This window comes from Galleria mellonella, unplaced genomic scaffold, assembly GCF_026898425.1.
Source record: "Galleria mellonella isolate WM207_F2 unplaced genomic scaffold, CSIRO_AGI_GalMel_v1 utg44, whole genome shotgun sequence".
Taxonomy (NCBI): domain Eukaryota; kingdom Metazoa; phylum Arthropoda; class Insecta; order Lepidoptera; family Pyralidae; genus Galleria; species Galleria mellonella.
The window spans coordinates 3,042,525-3,060,391 of record NW_026442100.1 but is presented as its reverse complement, the minus strand read 5'-3'; the positions used below and the strand labels follow the sequence as shown (position 1 = coordinate 3,060,391).

General features: G+C 35.3%; 2 protein-coding genes across 3 annotated transcripts; one reads left to right on the top strand and one right to left on the bottom strand.

Moving 5' to 3' along the window:
• The first annotated feature begins 664 nt into the window (after positions 1-664).
• On the top strand, positions 665-5,780 carry LOC113518925 (valacyclovir hydrolase). Its single transcript, XM_026903958.3, has 5 exons — positions 665-893; positions 2,447-2,704; positions 3,270-3,423; positions 4,407-4,659; positions 5,626-5,780. The coding sequence occupies exons 1-5, from the start codon at positions 777-779 to the stop codon at positions 5,717-5,719; spliced, it is 876 nt and encodes a 291-aa protein (XP_026759759.2). The 5' UTR covers positions 665-776; the 3' UTR covers positions 5,720-5,780.
• Positions 5,781-6,066: 286 nt separating this feature from the next.
• LOC113518919 (serine/threonine-protein kinase Warts) lies at positions 6,067-17,549 on the bottom strand. 2 transcript variants are annotated; one of them, XM_052898473.1, is made up of 5 exons: positions 17,261-17,549; positions 16,542-16,913; positions 10,799-12,929; positions 9,982-10,268; positions 6,067-8,623 (listed from the first exon to the last, which is right to left on the bottom strand). In XM_052898473.1, exons 2-5 carry the CDS (start codon positions 16,680-16,682, stop codon positions 8,201-8,203), a joined length of 2,982 nt encoding a protein of 993 aa, XP_052754433.1. In that variant the 5' UTR covers positions 16,683-16,913; positions 17,261-17,549; the 3' UTR covers positions 6,067-8,200. The 2 variants fall into 2 exon arrangements, with proteins under 2 accessions (XP_052754433.1, XP_026759748.1); XM_026903947.3 differs by having other exon boundaries at positions 16,428-16,913; positions 17,261-17,548.
• Between the last annotated feature and the right edge of the window lie 318 nt (positions 17,550-17,867).

The following is a 17,867-nucleotide window of genomic DNA, read 5'->3' as shown; positions in this document are numbered from 1 at the left end:
AATCTATTACGATTTAATTCATATTGGCCCTTAGAATAAAAAAAATAATTGAAATTTAAATTTGAAAGATAAATTTAGTAAAATGGCGTTTCAGAATTAACCCTCAAACTACATTTTTTTATGATTCTTAGAATAACAAACAAGCTGGTAATCCACCTAATAGAAATAACCATCGCCTAAAACAAGAAAAATGCCATATACGTTACAAAATACACTATTACACCCTTGAAAAACAGCGCTGTAAACACAGCTATTTCACGGCAGAACTTTTATACAAAATATCCCACTGGCAGAGTACTAAATACTACTAAATAATAATGATTAATATCTAATCTATGTATATATTAAATCTACCTATATACTTATTAGCAACACAATATTAATATAAATATTTTTAAGGTATATTTAATGGCAACTCTTTCATTTTTGACTGGTCAATCAATCATCCATCCATCATCATTCCATTCTCATAATTGCTTAAATTTAACACTGATATAACTTATCTAGGTACTTTACGATGTAAATTGTACTGCAAGCAAAGCACTGTATGATTATAATAATGATACCGAGATATGAATATGCATAACCTACCTCAAAAATAAAGTATAGATACGTAGATAGGTATATTTACTCATAAAAGTCATTTGTGTCATTGCACATACAGGCGTTACTTATCTATTCAGTCTTGTTTATCTGTATTTTTACAAGTTTATTTTAGTTTATCACTAAACGTTGTGCTTTTCTTACATGAAAATAAATTAAATTGTTTTATAATAATGTTAATTAGAGGTTTAAAGATTTTTAACTCGTACTTGTACAAATCACATAATATTTGCAATTCGAATTACTATAGATCAACGTTCTTTTCGACATCAGCTGTTTTGAAACTGAAAGTAAGTACCTAACCTTGTAAGTACCTACCTACTTAATTGTATTTGTTTACGTGAATCAACAAAAAATGAAATAAGTAAATGAGATTTTCTACAGTAAGTAGGTATAATGTATCCCACTATAATACCGATCGAATATCCTTTCCGATATTTATTTTACTTTTAACCGGAGTAGCACAATATAAAGAAATAATTTTATTAGTAAATAATCAATCAGTAATTCAATTTCAAGAGTCGGCACTGCCCTTATGTATATTAATGAAATAGAAAATAAATCTATGCAACCACTTGGAATTGCCAACATAATAAAGTAATTACATCTATTTATAATATACATCTAAAGAAAATTATTTCGCTGTGGATTATAAAAGATTTAATACAAATATTTATTACTCTAAGCCATTGATGAAATAGGAAAATCAATCTATGCAACCACTTGGAATTACCAACATAATAAAATAAATTACATCTATTTACAAATGAATCTTTAAAAAAAAATATATTGCTGTAGACAAAAGATTTTATACAAACATTTTTTATTTTAAGTGATATGGGCCTGCTCTTGACAGGTCACTAATGTTTCAGACTTTAATTCGATATATATTGAATATGAATGCTACTTAAGAAGAAAAAAAAACAGCGATCTTTTGAACTTCGATTGTCACTTTTTCAGATGGGTCTTTTTAAAATAATCGGATTAATCTGGAGATCGATAGTAAAATTTAAAAAAATCGAGTAAATAAATCAATTATTGTTTTATCATATCTCAATGGGATCAGGCAGCGTAGCGGTGGAAATGGAATAATAACCCACCTGCGCTATCGATATACACTAGCGGGGCACCAGTAAACGATGACTGATGAGGGTGAAAGCGAGTGAGTCAGACCTTCGCGATATAATTCACCAAGAATTTAGCACGATGGTTTCCAGGGGAGACCACGTGTAGGTCGACCTGACGGCATATTATTAACAATGAGTCCGCTAGTCCCCATTACTAATAAGCCATTCCCTCCTCCCCCACATCCTGAGTTACCTAATACCTAAGTACCGGGGAAAAGGGATTGTTAGTGATGAGATTTAATAGCCCCATTGCTAGCAATACACTCCATCAGGTCGACCTCCACGCGGTTCCCCCTGGAAACCATCGTGATTAATTATTGTCAAATTCGTCGCGATGGGCCAACTAACCTGACTTATCCTCACCTATCATCCTTCCCTGGTGCCCCGCCAATGTATACCGATAGCGTAGGCGGGGTTACCATTTCATCTTCACCCATTAAAAAAAACCTAAGTACCGGGGGGAAAGTGATTGTTAATAATGAGATTTAACAACCTCATTGCTAACAATACACCCTATCAGGTCGACCTCCACGTGGTTCCCCCTGGAAACCATAGTGGTTACTTCTTGTTCAATTGATCACCAACTAACTTGCCTTCATCGTCACCTGTCACCCTTCACTGGTACCTTGCCAGCGTTTACCGATAGCGCAGGCAGAGTTACCATTTCTTCTTCACCCATAAAAAAAAACCCAAGTACCATTATCATATTATTTCAGGAAGAAAAAGTAAAAGTTGGGGATTATGACATCAATTACTTAAAAGTCGGGAATGGGCCGCGCAACGTGCTTTGTGTGCCCGGCGCTCTAGGGTCAATATGGACCGACTACGCACCACAAGTGAAAGGGTTCGACCGGGAGAAGTTCACATTGGTAGCGTGGGATCCACCAGGCTACGGGAAGAGTAGGCCACCAGACAGAGACTTCCCCACTGATTTTTATGATAAGGATGCAGATTATGCATATGAATTTATGAAGGTCTGTATGAAATCTTAATTGTATTTATATAATAGATAAAGTTTCCTATATCCTGAAGCTTGCCCAAACGAAGAACTGCTCTTTTGCTCGTCAATATGAATATATTGAATTCTATCGTCTATGCCCGTCTATGATGTAATTACATGCGTGCAAACAGCTTACATAGAAAAAAATTCACTACCACAGACAATAAATAGCGAAAAATTTGAAACAATACGCTTACCTCCTTATGCATAAAAACTAAAATCTTCCGACAGTGCAGGATGCAATGGATGATAATGGAATGGTAACCCCGTCTGCGCTAACGGGATACGCTGGCGGAGCACCAGTGAGGGATGATAGGTGAGAATGAAAAGGCAGGTCAGTTAGCCTATCGTGATAAATTCACTTGGAATAGAACACGACAGTTTTCAGGGGGAACCGCGTGGAGGTCGACCTGACAAGATGAATTGCTAACAATGGGGCTACTAATCCCCATTTTTAACAATCACTTATCCCACCTCTCTATAGTTATAGTAACTATAGAGAAGTGGGCTTCTAATTAATATATCAAAAATTGTTGAAGGCCATAAATCTTCCAAAGTACTCGGTCTTGGGATGGAGTGACGGCGGCATAGTGGGCATGATTCTTGCTGCCAAATACCCCGAATCCGTAGAGAAACTGGTCATTTGGGGTAGTAATTCATTCATTCTGCCCAATGAAATTGAATTATATAACAGTAAGTTGCATATTTTACTAACAAATCATTTAGATCTCAATAATCTTAAAGATATTAGATACTATCTTATCTATCGAATCTTATATACTAATACAAGCTTGGTGTTCCGAAATATTGTTTAGAAAAAGTTAATAGTTCTTTTATCAGAATGAACATTGTAATAAGATACCGAAGGATATTTTGGATCTACCTTTTAATAAATTTTTGAATGACAAATGTGCATGGCGTTAGTCGATCATGCACGGACTATAATGACCATGTAATTTTAGACATAGTATATTTGAATAAATATATATATAACTTTTTTAACCCAGCGGTAGACTTAAAAAAAAAAAACACGATTTAAAAGTGCTTGTAAACAGTTCTATTTGAATAATTTAAATTCTAAACATTCTATTTCAGTTATCTTCTATGTTAATTTTTAATGTACCATTGATGGAAAACATTTTAGTATAAACTTACAAGAAACCCGACTCTAATATAAGAAATGTGGAATAATTTTGGCAACTTTTTTATAGTTGCCATTTTTTTTTACATCTACAGTTAAATATATTTCATTTGCCTTATTATTATTATTATTATTTTTTAATTCATTACAATATACAATTTACATAATAAATCCTTTAGATATATTAATGCTGATGTTATTCTGTACTGAAGTTAGTTCGCATTACTTGAATAGCTATTGACAAATTTAAACATATATTTTACCAGAGGGAGACTTTGTACAAAAGTCTTTGGCATCTCTGTCCCATTCGTGTTTCAACCGTAAAGTAGCTGTGTTTGCATGGCTGAGTTTCAGTTTGAAGGGTGGGATATGGCAGTGTATTTACAGGGTACAGAGAAATAACATCGGAGTCCTTAGGAATGGCAACGCATGGAGGGCATCATGGACGAAACAATATAATACTTCCATGGCACAGCTCAGCTTTTTTTGTTGCATAAAAAAAAAAACATATTATTTACTCATCATTCATTTCCAGATGTGAAAGATATTAGTGCATGGTCTAAAAAAATGAAAGAACCCATGATTGAGTTATACGGCGATAGATTCGCCAGTTATTGGATAGAGTGGGTGGACGGAGTGATCGCTTTGTTCAAAGCTAAGGATGGCAATATATGTTCGGAGCGATTGAAAGATATTAAATGTCCCACGTTGATACTATACGGAGAAAAGGACCCGATGGTGGATAGTGTGCACGCATCACACTTGCACACTAATATTGAAGGCTCAAGGTAATGTAAAGGCTCATGTGGTCACGGGAAGGGGTAGGGATCGCTATCTCTTTTCATCTCATGCATGCGATAGCGATAACGTATCTATTATTAAATTTGTTTGCTTTTTACGATTCATGATAGATACTGAATACTTCTATTAAGACCGTAACACTATAACACTACTTTAGTACTATTATTTATAGGTACTGTGATAGCACTCACGAATAGAAATTTAATACATTTTCAAGGTCACCATTGGCATCATATTATATTCTGTGATGACACCCACGGGAAAATAAGGGGTGGTTGATAATGCGTGAAAATGGAATGGTAACCCCGCCTGCGCTATTCGTATACGATGGCGGGGCGCCAGTGAGAGATGATAGGTGAGGATGTAAACAGGTCAGTTAGCCCATCATGACGAATTCAACAAGAATTAACCACGATGGTTTCCAGGGACAACCGCGTGGAGATCGACGTGATAGGCTATATTGTTAGCAATCGGGCTGTTTTTTTGATGAGTAAAAATGGTATGGTAACTCCGTCTGCGCTAACGGGATACGCTGACGGAGCACCAGTGAAGGATGATAGATGAGAATGAAAACAGGTCAGTTAGCCCATCATGATATCAGGATCTGATCATCAGGAATTAACCATGATAGTTTCCAGGAAGAACTTCGAGGAGATCGACCTGGTTGGGTATATTGCTAGCAATGGGATTCTCAGTCTCCATTACTAACAATTCCTTTCCCCCTTCTGTAATTGTATTACAATTCGCGTTATATCTTTTTTTTAAATCCTCAAAACTACTTTTATTAATTATATACATATATTCATTACTTCAAGCTGTTGAATATTTTTACCCAACTACAGCCAAGTAAAAAGGAGTTATGATTTTGACCTATATGTATGTATATATGTATGTTCTTTCTATTAAAATAGGGCCTATCTAGAATTTCCCTTTTATGAGTATTCCATTTTCAGATTGCATCTGTATCCAGATGGCAAGCACAATATTCACATCAAGTACGCCGAAGACTTCAATAAAAGAGTCCAAGAATTTTTGTTACAACAATAATTTTAAGTTTATTATTGTTATTATTTTAATAATCACGTAATAATCGAACATTTTTTCCAAATGACTTGTTTAATTTTGACAAAATTTGTATGACACCATCATTGTATTTTTTTTTTTTTACTTTATTTAACAGCTTCAAATATAAAAAATAATCAATAAACACTTGAATGGCCAATTATCAATTTATATCACAAACTGAGAATCCATTATAGGGTATAAGGGTAGGTATTACAAGGACTGATGTCTCGATATGCCCGCAATGGCATAAACAACTAAAAAAAAATAAGTATGTATGCCACTTATCACCAGTCCTCGTATTTATAGCGGATGAAACAAAAGAACGTAACAAAATTCCCATATTTTCATTTACTCCTTATTAAGCATGTTTCATTTCTGAATAAAACAATTTACAATAACACAAAATTCAATGTAAAAATAATAATGACTTATTTGTCGCACTGTACAACTGTGAACCGGCGTCTAGGACGCCACAACAGACCTTCATGTATGGCTGAACGATCACACACACATTTGTTCATTAGCATGTTACTGTTTTGACTACACATTACTATGGGCATTTGTTAGTGATAAAAAAAAAGAGATACTAAATAATTTATTTTAAAAATATTAAAAATGACTGATTGAACCTCTAAGTGTGACATGTGACATAAATTATAAATATTAACTAAAATCAATTAAAACATCAGTCAATTACCCAAATAAAGGCGAGTACAAACGAGAGTATTTTTCCGTTGCGTAAATTACGCTTAATTCTATAATTGTGATGTATTACTCCGATCCCCCGACCTTGGATCATTAAAGCGTAGTGTTAAAAATACTTGATCAGCAGGCTTAGTGCGGCCAATAAAAAGACCTCCTCTCTTCAGTTATATACATGTATGAAAACGAAATCAACATCTTTTTAGGGGGTGTTGTAACAAATATTTTCCCCAGAGAAAGACGAGTCAAAAATCAAAAATCTCTAGCCTACACGGCGCGTGCTATCAAGCAGCAGAAAGTAATTTACGGCACACGACAACATAAAATTGGTTCGTTGTCGTGTGACAGCGCATTTACGTTACGCGATGTAAAAAAAAAATCGCAAAATTACGCTCGTGTGGCTTCGCCCTAAATATGCGTCAACAATGTAAACGTGAGTTTCATTCGTGTTAATAAATATTTATTGCCATTATTGCACTGTATATAACGTATTAAAAAAAAAAAACCTGATCTACGATTTCGTATTTTATGTACACAATTTATCTACGTGTAAATGTATAAAAAAATGTTTACATATGTCAAGGCACACGTTATGAGCCGTACGCTTATACGCGCCGCTGCGTACTCCGTTACTGTATATGACTTTATAAATTACGTTTTACAAGTATATAAACAAACACATAAACGGCCTACCTCGATAAATACGTAAGAAAATATCATGGATCATATCAAAATCATTCACTAATTCATGTAAGCTTCTCTTATCTCATAAATAATTTCTCTAGTTACAAAAATAGTATACACTGAATGGAACAACACTAGATATCGCGGGGGGAGCCCCGTCAGCACCAAGTTTACCGCACACCATCGCGCGAGTACACATCCGTACAGAGCTACAAAGTAAGATGAGTCTGCACTGATTTAAAAAAAAAATACATTTTAAATTTCCACAAAGTTCCACATTTGTGAATGCCAACCCTTAAGACCACGACGCTATGTATTTAAATCTGATCGTTAGACAGTCATTAATCTTAAATTGGCGACTAATTCTCAAGTGATAGTAAATACCACTAACAAACCTAATTATATATGAAGTTGGCAACAGAACACACATGGACGAGTTGTATTATATATTGATATATAGTATTACGTTCGATAGAATCGATTCACAACGACAAATCATATGGCAGTGCAGACACAAGCTTATTTTTTTATTAAACAAGAGTTTTAAATAGCTAATTATTATACTAATTATTAAATAACTTATAATTATAATTGTGATGATGAATGTTTGTTTACTTATATTAATATAGTTTTTATTCTATCATGGCATAATAGATTTAGATGAAATTTGGCACATAGCACATAATTATTATGATACATTCCCATGATAATATATATATATATATATATATATATATATATATATATATATATATATATATATATATATATAAACTGTAAGTTGTGTGAAGTTCGCACTCTGTACAGACCTTACTCGAGCCATCAGTGCACTATCCTGATCCATCCTTACATATATTACAATGAAATAAGATTACCCTTACAAATACATAACGATACAATATTACAACATTATCACTGGGATTATTAACAAAATTATTTTTTTTTTCAATTAATTTTAAATAATGTTACGTTCATTATGTTTACGAAAACTAATGTTTTAATAGAGAGAGTCACACACTTTGCAATTGTATAGCTATAAGTTAGTTAGTGTCCGTGTCACTGCGCCCGCGGCCACCGTCACACGTATACGGCGCCTGGATTTTCATTGTCGTCGAGATTGATTTTACTTGTGTATCCATCATCGAAGAACCTACGGAAGGTGAACTCGAAGAATCCGTGGAAAGTTTTGCCATTGTCGAGTAGTTCGCTGTCAGACTTGTTCGAGTCGGCACTACCAGAGTTACGAAGCTTTTCCGGATCTATTGGGTCGAAGTTGGACGTGTCCGTTGGATAATCGATTCTTGGGATATGTGGTGCGGGCTGTCTCCTCAAGCCTTTCTCAAAGTCGATACTTTTCAGGAAGGGATGATTCTTCACTTCGCTGGCGTGGTTGCCGAGCCTTGTCTCTTGCCCAGAACACAACTTGAGGATTAAATCCTTGCTCTCTCGAGACAATTTCGCCGCGTCAGGAATGTGAAGTGTACTTTCCCAATTGATCACCTGTAATGAAACATGTATAATTGTTTTATTATAATTGTTTAATTATAATTGTTTTCACCGCATGTAAGTAGTCAAAGAACAACAAAACAACAGACCTAGTAAACTCTGCTTATTACAAAGAAAGAAATAAATATGTTTATTTACATAAACATAGATTTAAGCATTTTTGAACGGTAATTTTTTCATTACTACCCATTAGAAATGCAACTTCAGCCAAGAAGAACGGACAAAAAACTCATCTGTTGCATTTTACAAAAATACTAAATATATAAGTAATGAATTTGTATAAATACAAACTACTAAGCAGTATCAGATCATATAATTAAAACAAATCAATAAAATAAATCGGTTGCAGTGACCAGAACAGACCAGTCCCTGCAGGCAGTACCCGTTCACGAGTATGACGGATGAGCCAGCCATCATTGCGCTCACCCATATTTTAGTGAACTCAATAACCCGGCCCACCACGCCACCACGCCATCACCTGTCTGGACATTTCGTTATAGTCGTAGAATACTGACGGATCTTTATATGTAATCTTTGTCAGATCCGTCAGTATTCTACGACTATGACGATTTTAGTTAGCATGACTTACTCAAAGCCCCCAACCACGTTATAAAGAAATTTAAATAATTTTATACCACATATCAGTTCCAGTATCCACACTTTACAAAACAATAATTAAAATCAACGTATATGTCACATAACATACAATACACACTAAACAAACTCGGTCAAATTAGGAATTCCTTCCCTTTTTAAATCTATTACAAAATCATAAACTGGCTAACGCAATTTTTTTTTTAATTAATGATAATGGTAATACCACTTGTAAGTAAATTATGGTATACGCTGGTGGAGTACCCAGTGGGATTTGAAAGGTGAAAATGAAAAGGCAGAACAGTTACCTCATTGTGATAAATACACCTGGAATTGAGCACGATGGTTTTTAGGAGGGACCACTTGAAGGTCGACCTGCCAAGGTACATTATTAGCAATAGGACTGACAATCCATATTACTAACAATTCCCTTCTTCTTGGCATACCCAGTTGACGTAACCAATATGAGACCTCCACAGAAATAAAAACAAACAATCATAAAACTTCATTTTTCAAATTGAGCTAACCAAGAATATGAAGACATCTTATAACTTAGCCGTGTGGTCCTGGCTCGAGTCGACTAAAGGAGGGCGAGTGATGAGCAGCATCATCCCTCTTAAAATATGTCTAAACTGGCAACCCCCCCCCCCCCGGGGGGGGGGATCTTAGCTTCAGCAGTGGACAGTTAAAGGCTGATATGATGATAATGCTGAGGATCTTAAATCATACTAATGTAGCTAAAAAATATTCAAACAAACCTTGAGTTGCGTCTCCGCCGGCGTAGGTGCCAAGAAGGGCGGCGAACCCACGAGCATCTCGTACAGTATGACCCCCACGGACCACCAGTCGCATAGCTGCGTATATCCAGTCCGTTGCAGTACTTCAGGCGCGATGTAGTTGGGTGTGCCAACAAGTGAATGGGCCAAACATCGCTGGTGCTCGCGTCTCCGCCGCCTCTCCAGCGGCTTGAGCTGATGACAGCGGCACTCGCCCATCGCGCCCCACTCCCCGTCCACTGGGTCCATAGAGTCCTGCCGCCCGTGATCTGGAAATAGCAGAATATTCTTTGAATAATCATTGTATTATACAAATACAGGTGATAAGTCATTAAAATCATAATTAAATCATCATAATGATCAGAAATTGAAATTGCTAAAACTACAATATTTGCTTGTGACAAATTACGATTATTAAAATGACATTAAAAACCTCGGTCAATACAGTAAAAACTACCAAAAGTAACCTATCACCCACACTATGTTAAATTGCTTTTTAATTGCCTAAAATTTTTTCCCCTTCGCCTTTTTGTTTACAACTTATTGAATTTTCTTTCAGGGAAACTGTACATGTTATTATTTGGTAGAATATAATAAGGTAGAATATAGCAATTTGAAAGGTAACGCAAACATACATTCACATTTTATTAAAAAAAAAAACAAAACTTTTCATGTACCAACCTCCCAGTCGAAGGGCATTATAGAGTGAAACTATTAAGAAATTATCCCCTTAATAACTTAAAAAATAGGCCAAATAACCAATTTTATTCAAAGACTAAAAAGATCTAGAAATGCTCACCATTCCGCTGGTAATATTTAGAATTATGCGTCCACCTGAAACCCGTACATAAGCCGAAATCTGTGAGCTTGATGTGGCCATCACGATCGATGAGTATATTATCTGGCTTGATGTCTCTATGTATGAAGCCCATTTTATGAACACTCTCCACTGCACACGTCAGCTCCGCTATGTAGAATCGTGCCAGGTTCTCTTCGAATATACCCAACTTGATCAACAATGACATTAAATCTCCACCCGGTATGTAGTCCATGACGAAATACAAGTTGTCCTTATCTTGAAAACTATAGTATAACTTGACCACCCACTCATTATCGGCCTCCGCTAAAATATCCCTCTCAGCTTTAACGTGCGCCACTTGATTCCGTTTCAACACATCAGCTTTCCTAAGTGTCTTCATGGCATATAGATGACTAGTATCAATCTTCTTCACAAGTGTCACTTCCCCAAATGCACCCACACCGATGGGCTTGATTTTTGTGAACATGGACTTATCCATTTTTGCCCTTTTCAACCTAATGTAATTTGATTCCTTTTGGGAAAGCATCTTCCTCATTTGGCACTGTGCTTCTGCGCTGAGGCCTATTTTGGTCATTTCCTTTTCGAGCTGCATTCTTCGGAACGTCCGCTGCTTGTACGACTTCAATATATTTTCGACATGTTGTTCCATAAAGAACTTAAACGCCTGTGGGGAATAATTCCTTACTTTACAGTCCCTTCGCTCATCCTCTTTTTCTTTACTAATATTTTTACGTTCAGGAATAGGTGACTGGTGTCGTATCTTCTCTACTTTCGGTCTCCGTTCCGAAGAGCCGTTCGAGCTCTTATCGGAACCGGAAGCAGCAGTCGTTTCCTTTAGGAGATTATTGGTGCAGTTTTGATTGGGACATTTTATTTCTAATGGGCCTTGGGACGTTTCACCCTTTATATCGCAATTGTTTGAAAACTTTTTATGTAACGGCGAGTGGTGGGAATTGACTGTTGTTGTATTGTCGTTTTGATTACCATATGGTGGAGGGGGTATCGGGTGCATTCCTCTCTGCACGGCGAGAGCTTGCATAGTTATAGCGTAACTTGGAGGCTCAGTGGTGGGAACGGTGGGTGTGGTTGCTGTCATTATGACTGGCGGAGTAGATCCAGGAGAAGACGGTTTCGGAGCTAATGGGTAACTTGGTGGTGTTTGAGTTTGTTGTTTTTGTTGGATGGAGCTAGCATACGAGGGTGGCGGCGGCTGTGCTGCCGAGCTCGCGACGGGCGGTGGGGCAACTGGCGCGATGGCCGTCTGCAGAACAGGCTTTTGAACTTGTGTACTTTTTACCGATTGCATTATAATGGGAGGTTGAACCGCTTGTCTCGCTGTCCACGCCTGAATAGGCGTGGGGCGAGTCATACCCGATGCCGAGCCAGTCGATTGCGTCACCGTAATCGGGCTCGGCGAGCCGGCGGAGGTACCTCCCGAGTAGATACCTGATGAGGGACTCTTTCTGTAATCTTGCGACTGTGTCGGACTTTGTCGATTTTGTATTGAAACAGAATAAGGTGGGGGTGGCGGTACTCCAGAAAGAGGATAAGGGGGTGGAAGTTCTGCTCCGCCTGCCCCGGAAGGGTAAATGCTCAAAGCTTGTATCTGCTGATTGAGCTGCTGTTGTACTTGTGGCCCGTTTTGTACAATCATTGGTTGCCGTGCTGGAGGAGTAGGTGCTCCGGAGGCCACTGGACTTGTGCCTCTCGCGGGGGGTAACGGTGGTGCTGGCGACATACGCTTCATTAACTGCTGCATTGCAGCTGGCACAGGGGGCGTTGAAGGACATCGTGGCGGAGGTGGTGGAGGAGGTTCAGAAAAACCTGATGGCGAGTATTGTCGACTTAATTTCTCATGTGGCAGTGGTGGGGCATCAGGTTGCCTAGGACTATCGGATCTAGAACTTCCAGCACCGGAATCTAGGGCAGGGCTGCCTCTATGAAGGTTGAGTTCGCGCTCTAAACTGGGTTTTCTTATAAGTTTTGTGCTGAGTGCACTAAGATTGCTTGTCTTGAGAACTCCATTCAATGGCTCCTGCTGTTTTGTTAAATGGTCAAGGGCAGCATCTAAACGTCCTCCAGTATATTTTAGAGCCCTTAGTGCCAAATCCTGTGGAACAAAAGAAATGCATAACTTAAAGACAGCATCTTTTTTAGTAAACCTAGTGCTATTTGCAAATTTTAAATTTATACATCTTACATACAACTTACAGGAAGATATTGTGATTCAATTAACAATTTCTTTTTCTTACTGGGAATTGTATCTCTATTTTTTACGAATATAGTAGAATATTAAACTCATTCTACTATTTTTTCCTAAACAATAAATTAATGATTCTGCATTTATGCATTATCATAAAATACATTTATGTTAATTAACCAACATATTATTCAATTAATATTCAAAAATTACAGTATTAAGTAAACTTTTTAATGGATGATAATGGAATAGTAAGCCCGCCTGCGCTAACGGTATACACTGACAGGGCACCAGTAAGGGATGATAGGTGAAGATGAAAGCAGGACAGTTGGCCCATAGTGATGAATTCATAAAAAAAACAATCAAAATGGTTTCCAGAGCGAAATGCATGGAGGTCGGCCTGATAAGGTATATTATTAGCAATGGGACCTCTAGTCCCATTACTAACAATCCCTTTCCCCCCTGGTATTAACTGCAATAAATATAGCCTACGTCACTCAGGGTGAATGTCGCTTTCTAAGGATGAAAGAATTTTTGAAATCGGCAAAGTAGTTTTTGAGTTTTTTCATTACAAACAGACACACAAAAATACAAATCTTTCCTCTTTATAGTTTTTAGTGTAGGTGTAGAATGCTTTGCTTCAGTTTATATAACTTTTTTCTAATACACGAAATAATAAATCTAAGAACATAATATAATGTACATTTAGCCAGTCCACAAGGAAATGGCTACAAAGTCCCACTTTTTTTCCTTGATTTGCTTTACTAACATTGTGATTTCGTATTGAAAACTAATTTTGTTTTTGGTTTTTTAAGTTCCAAGAGTAAGTCGTAATTTTAAAATATTTTCACATATAAATATATATGACATATTTGTTACATACTTTAATTAGTGTTTTTTATTACCCTTAACTCTGTGTGTTTGTATAAATAATTGTGAAAAAATACACAATATGTTCCTCAGTAGACATTTAACTACTGATATCATCACATTACATACATACATACATATATATCCGTCACACTTGTCTCCATTATAAATTATATTTATTTTAATAACATTGATTTTTTAAACATCAGCTTTTTTTTTATACAACTTAGAATGGCAAACAAGCTGAAGGCCCACCTGATGGAAAATGGTAACCATCGCCTATAGACATGAGCAGTACCATGGAAATAACAGAGTATACTGTTTCACCCATGATACTCGCCATGCGTTGCCATTCCTGAGGACACAGGTGTTCCTCTGTACCCTGTAAATTCATGCCATATCCCACCCTTCAAACCGAAACACAGCCATGCAAACACAATTATTATTATCCCAAATTACAGCACCAAAACACAAAGTTAGGTGCTTGTTTGATTAACTTGTTCCTTATTTAATGCTACTATCAATTATTTTTGTTATTGACACATCTTGATTAATTTTAAAACATTAGTTGCTTACATTTATATAATTATTTTAAATCAAGGTTATTAGTCATCAATGCATTTATATTATTTATACTTATTGCAACTATTTTCCTATACAATTTAAATGAAATAATTTTTCATACAATATTTGTTTAGTTGGCTGAGATTAAAATCTCATGATACATTTATGAGACTGCACTTAGAAAACCAATCTCTATTTCATAGAAAGACAATTATTAGTAAAACTCTAATAAAATTAATATGTATGATGTAAATGGTAGTGTATAGAAAAATTCCATCTTATATTAACTATATTGTAAAGCTCACCCAGTTGATCAAATAAATAAACAATTAAACTTGAGTAAAATTCCACACTGAGCTTTGAATATTTTAGCATTGCTGAGGCATATTCATACAGGTATATTTATAAGCTATATTTTGATCCAAAACTATTTTTTTTTATACTACTTAGAATGGCAAACAAGCTGACGGCCCACCTGATGGAAAGTGGTAACTGTCACCTATAGACATGAGCAGTACCATGGACATAACAGTACACACAAATACTGTTTCGCCCGTGATACCTCCCATGCGTTGCCATTCCTGAGGACTCAGGTGTTATTCCTCTGTACCTTGTAAATTCACACCATATCCTACCCTTCAAATCGAAAAACAGCCAAGCAAACACAACTGCTTCACGGTAGAAACACGAATGGGACAGAGGTACTCAAGCAATCGACTTTTGTACAAAGTCTCCCTCTGGTATACTATTTATTGTTAATTTGTTTTGAAATTGGTTAAAAATAGGCAAATAATTGTGCTAGATTAATTTTTCAAAGCAAAAAATGGGTATATGAAATTTGCTATAGAAATTGATTATAGTAGTACATGAAAACAATAAGCTAAATGAGGATTTAATTTTGTTTGAAATTTCACAGACAGTGCTAATGTATGATACAAATATATATTTTTATTCATAATAAAAAATTAATTATGTTATAAGTAGGTATAATTAGTAGACCAAACTAGTATTTAATTCAGTTAATGAAAATAGACATTTATATTATTATGTTATTGTAGTTAAATCAATTATACAAGTAATCTTTATTTACAAACAAAACTATAAACACAAACTTGATTTTGACTATAGTTTTCCAGACTATAAACTGACATCTATCCCTACCATAGTTACAATTATTTATAACTATTATATAGAAAAAAATACAATGATATTTATGAATCAAAATGGCTACACATTTTTGTGAATATATAAAAATATAAAAATTCTGTTTCACAAAAAAAAAACTATCCTCAGTGGTGGCAAAACAAATTATTTTGATTTAAACACTAAACTCTTTAATTTGTAAGTAAAAAAAGAAAATTAGAAAAATATTTATAAATTGGAAAAGGATAAAAACATCATATTCTAAATATTCTCAAAAAAAAAATTAATAGAAAATATAATTTATACTGAAAAAAATTAATTAAGCAGTTTGTAATTAAAATTTAAGTATCTATATTTAAAAATAATATTTACCAGTTTTTCCTGTCACTGATTTAATAACTGTATAACTTAATGATATATTTATTACTTTTTTTTAACAAAACATTTATTACTTTATTTATTTATCAGTCAAAATTTAAACCTCTTATTTATAAAAACCTCAACCATAAAATACTAAAGGGGGTTAGGGCTGTAGCCCCTTAACACAGGTTATTATATTAACCTATTTAGGAACCCAGTTTTAAAACCACAACTACTGTACCCATTCTAAATTATAATATTAATATTTAGTTAAAAAACTATAGTTATGTTTAATAGAATAAATCTCATTTCATTTCATATAATAACCCTATTTTAACTATTGAACTTTTCTATACATCTAACCATGCAAAACCAATGTATATCACTATTTATGAATAAAGCAGTGAAATCACAGAATGATATTACTTATTATCAAAGTATTTGTGAATCATTAGCACATAATATACATACCTCATCATATCCCAAAGCGATGAGATGATTGACAGATTGTGAGGGCACATTCAAATCTTTATCAAGCCCATTGACAGACGATGCACTGAAACCGGAGCTCACTCCCGAACTTACAGTACTCGCAGCTGATGAGCCAGGGGGCTCAGAATTTCCAATATTAGCAAATGGTAGTAGAGAATTGCGAATTTCGGCGAGCGCTTTCTGGTGGTAACCTGAGGAGCGCGTGGCCGTCTTGCCGGGCGCCGGCGGGTTCATGGCGCCCGCGCCCGAGCGCCTCACCTCTCACCCGACCCCTCCCATCACATGAGCACACCCACCCATCCACACATACCCGCGGGCACAATTTGCATTTACACACACTTGAATACTATTACACCGTGATAACGTTCGTCACAGATACTGTAGAGGTAGAGTCCTTCTGTTTTTCACAGTTCACTGTTTCCTAACATTGTTTCTCTTCATAGCACATTGAATCGTTTTGTAACACTGAAAGTAAATGATGTATTAAACACTGGCATTAATCTAATACTACACAATTAAATGATACGAATTGTTATTGTAAAACAATTGGTCTAAAAACGTCAATCAAGTAAACTAAACTCATTTTTAATAGCAGACTTGTTGAACTACTAAAAGCGGAAGAAAAATATCATAACATTATTAAATATAATTCACTGGGGGTAGGCAATTCATATTCACGAAAAGAATGTTCAACATGAATCTATCATGACATAGAAGTGTGGAATGCCAAAATTAGAGACTGCTTTGTTTAGTACGGGCACCTACTTCATATCTAAGTTTAGATGCTTAAAAATATGAGAAAATTTAATTACCTGAGACACTTTATATTCTTAAAATCAAATAGGAATCACAAACGTCATAATCCCGTAAAATAAAAATGATAGACGAGAGCTCTCACATTACCGATGACATCTTTCTTGCAAAGCACTAGTTACGTTTATGTGATTAATGTCAATATATAAATTAAACAACAGATAAATTAAGTGTACTTTTGTCTAAATAAAGCAATAAAGAAACAATTACGAAAACAAAGAACTATGAAACACAGACATGCAAGTTGGCAAACCATACAAAGCGACCATTTTGAAGAATTACCACATTCTTTTGTATGTTCAGAAATAAACAGAGAACTCAGATGCGCTTGTTAATACAAGTGTGTTTTCTAGCTGTAGAAGAGAGATTGACAATAAAAATTAAAAAAATCTTTAAAATAAATTTTAAATCTAATTAACTCTAAATTCAAATACAATTTAAATCATAATATAAAAATATTTTCTGAAACTTTTGGAAATGTTAGTATCAATATTGAATTTCTGAACATAGAGGTCTCTTTTCTTTTTTTTTACGGTTAATCAGAGATAAAGAACTCGGTATTAAGAAGCGGAAACTGTGCATACTTTTAAATTTATTTCCTTTGTT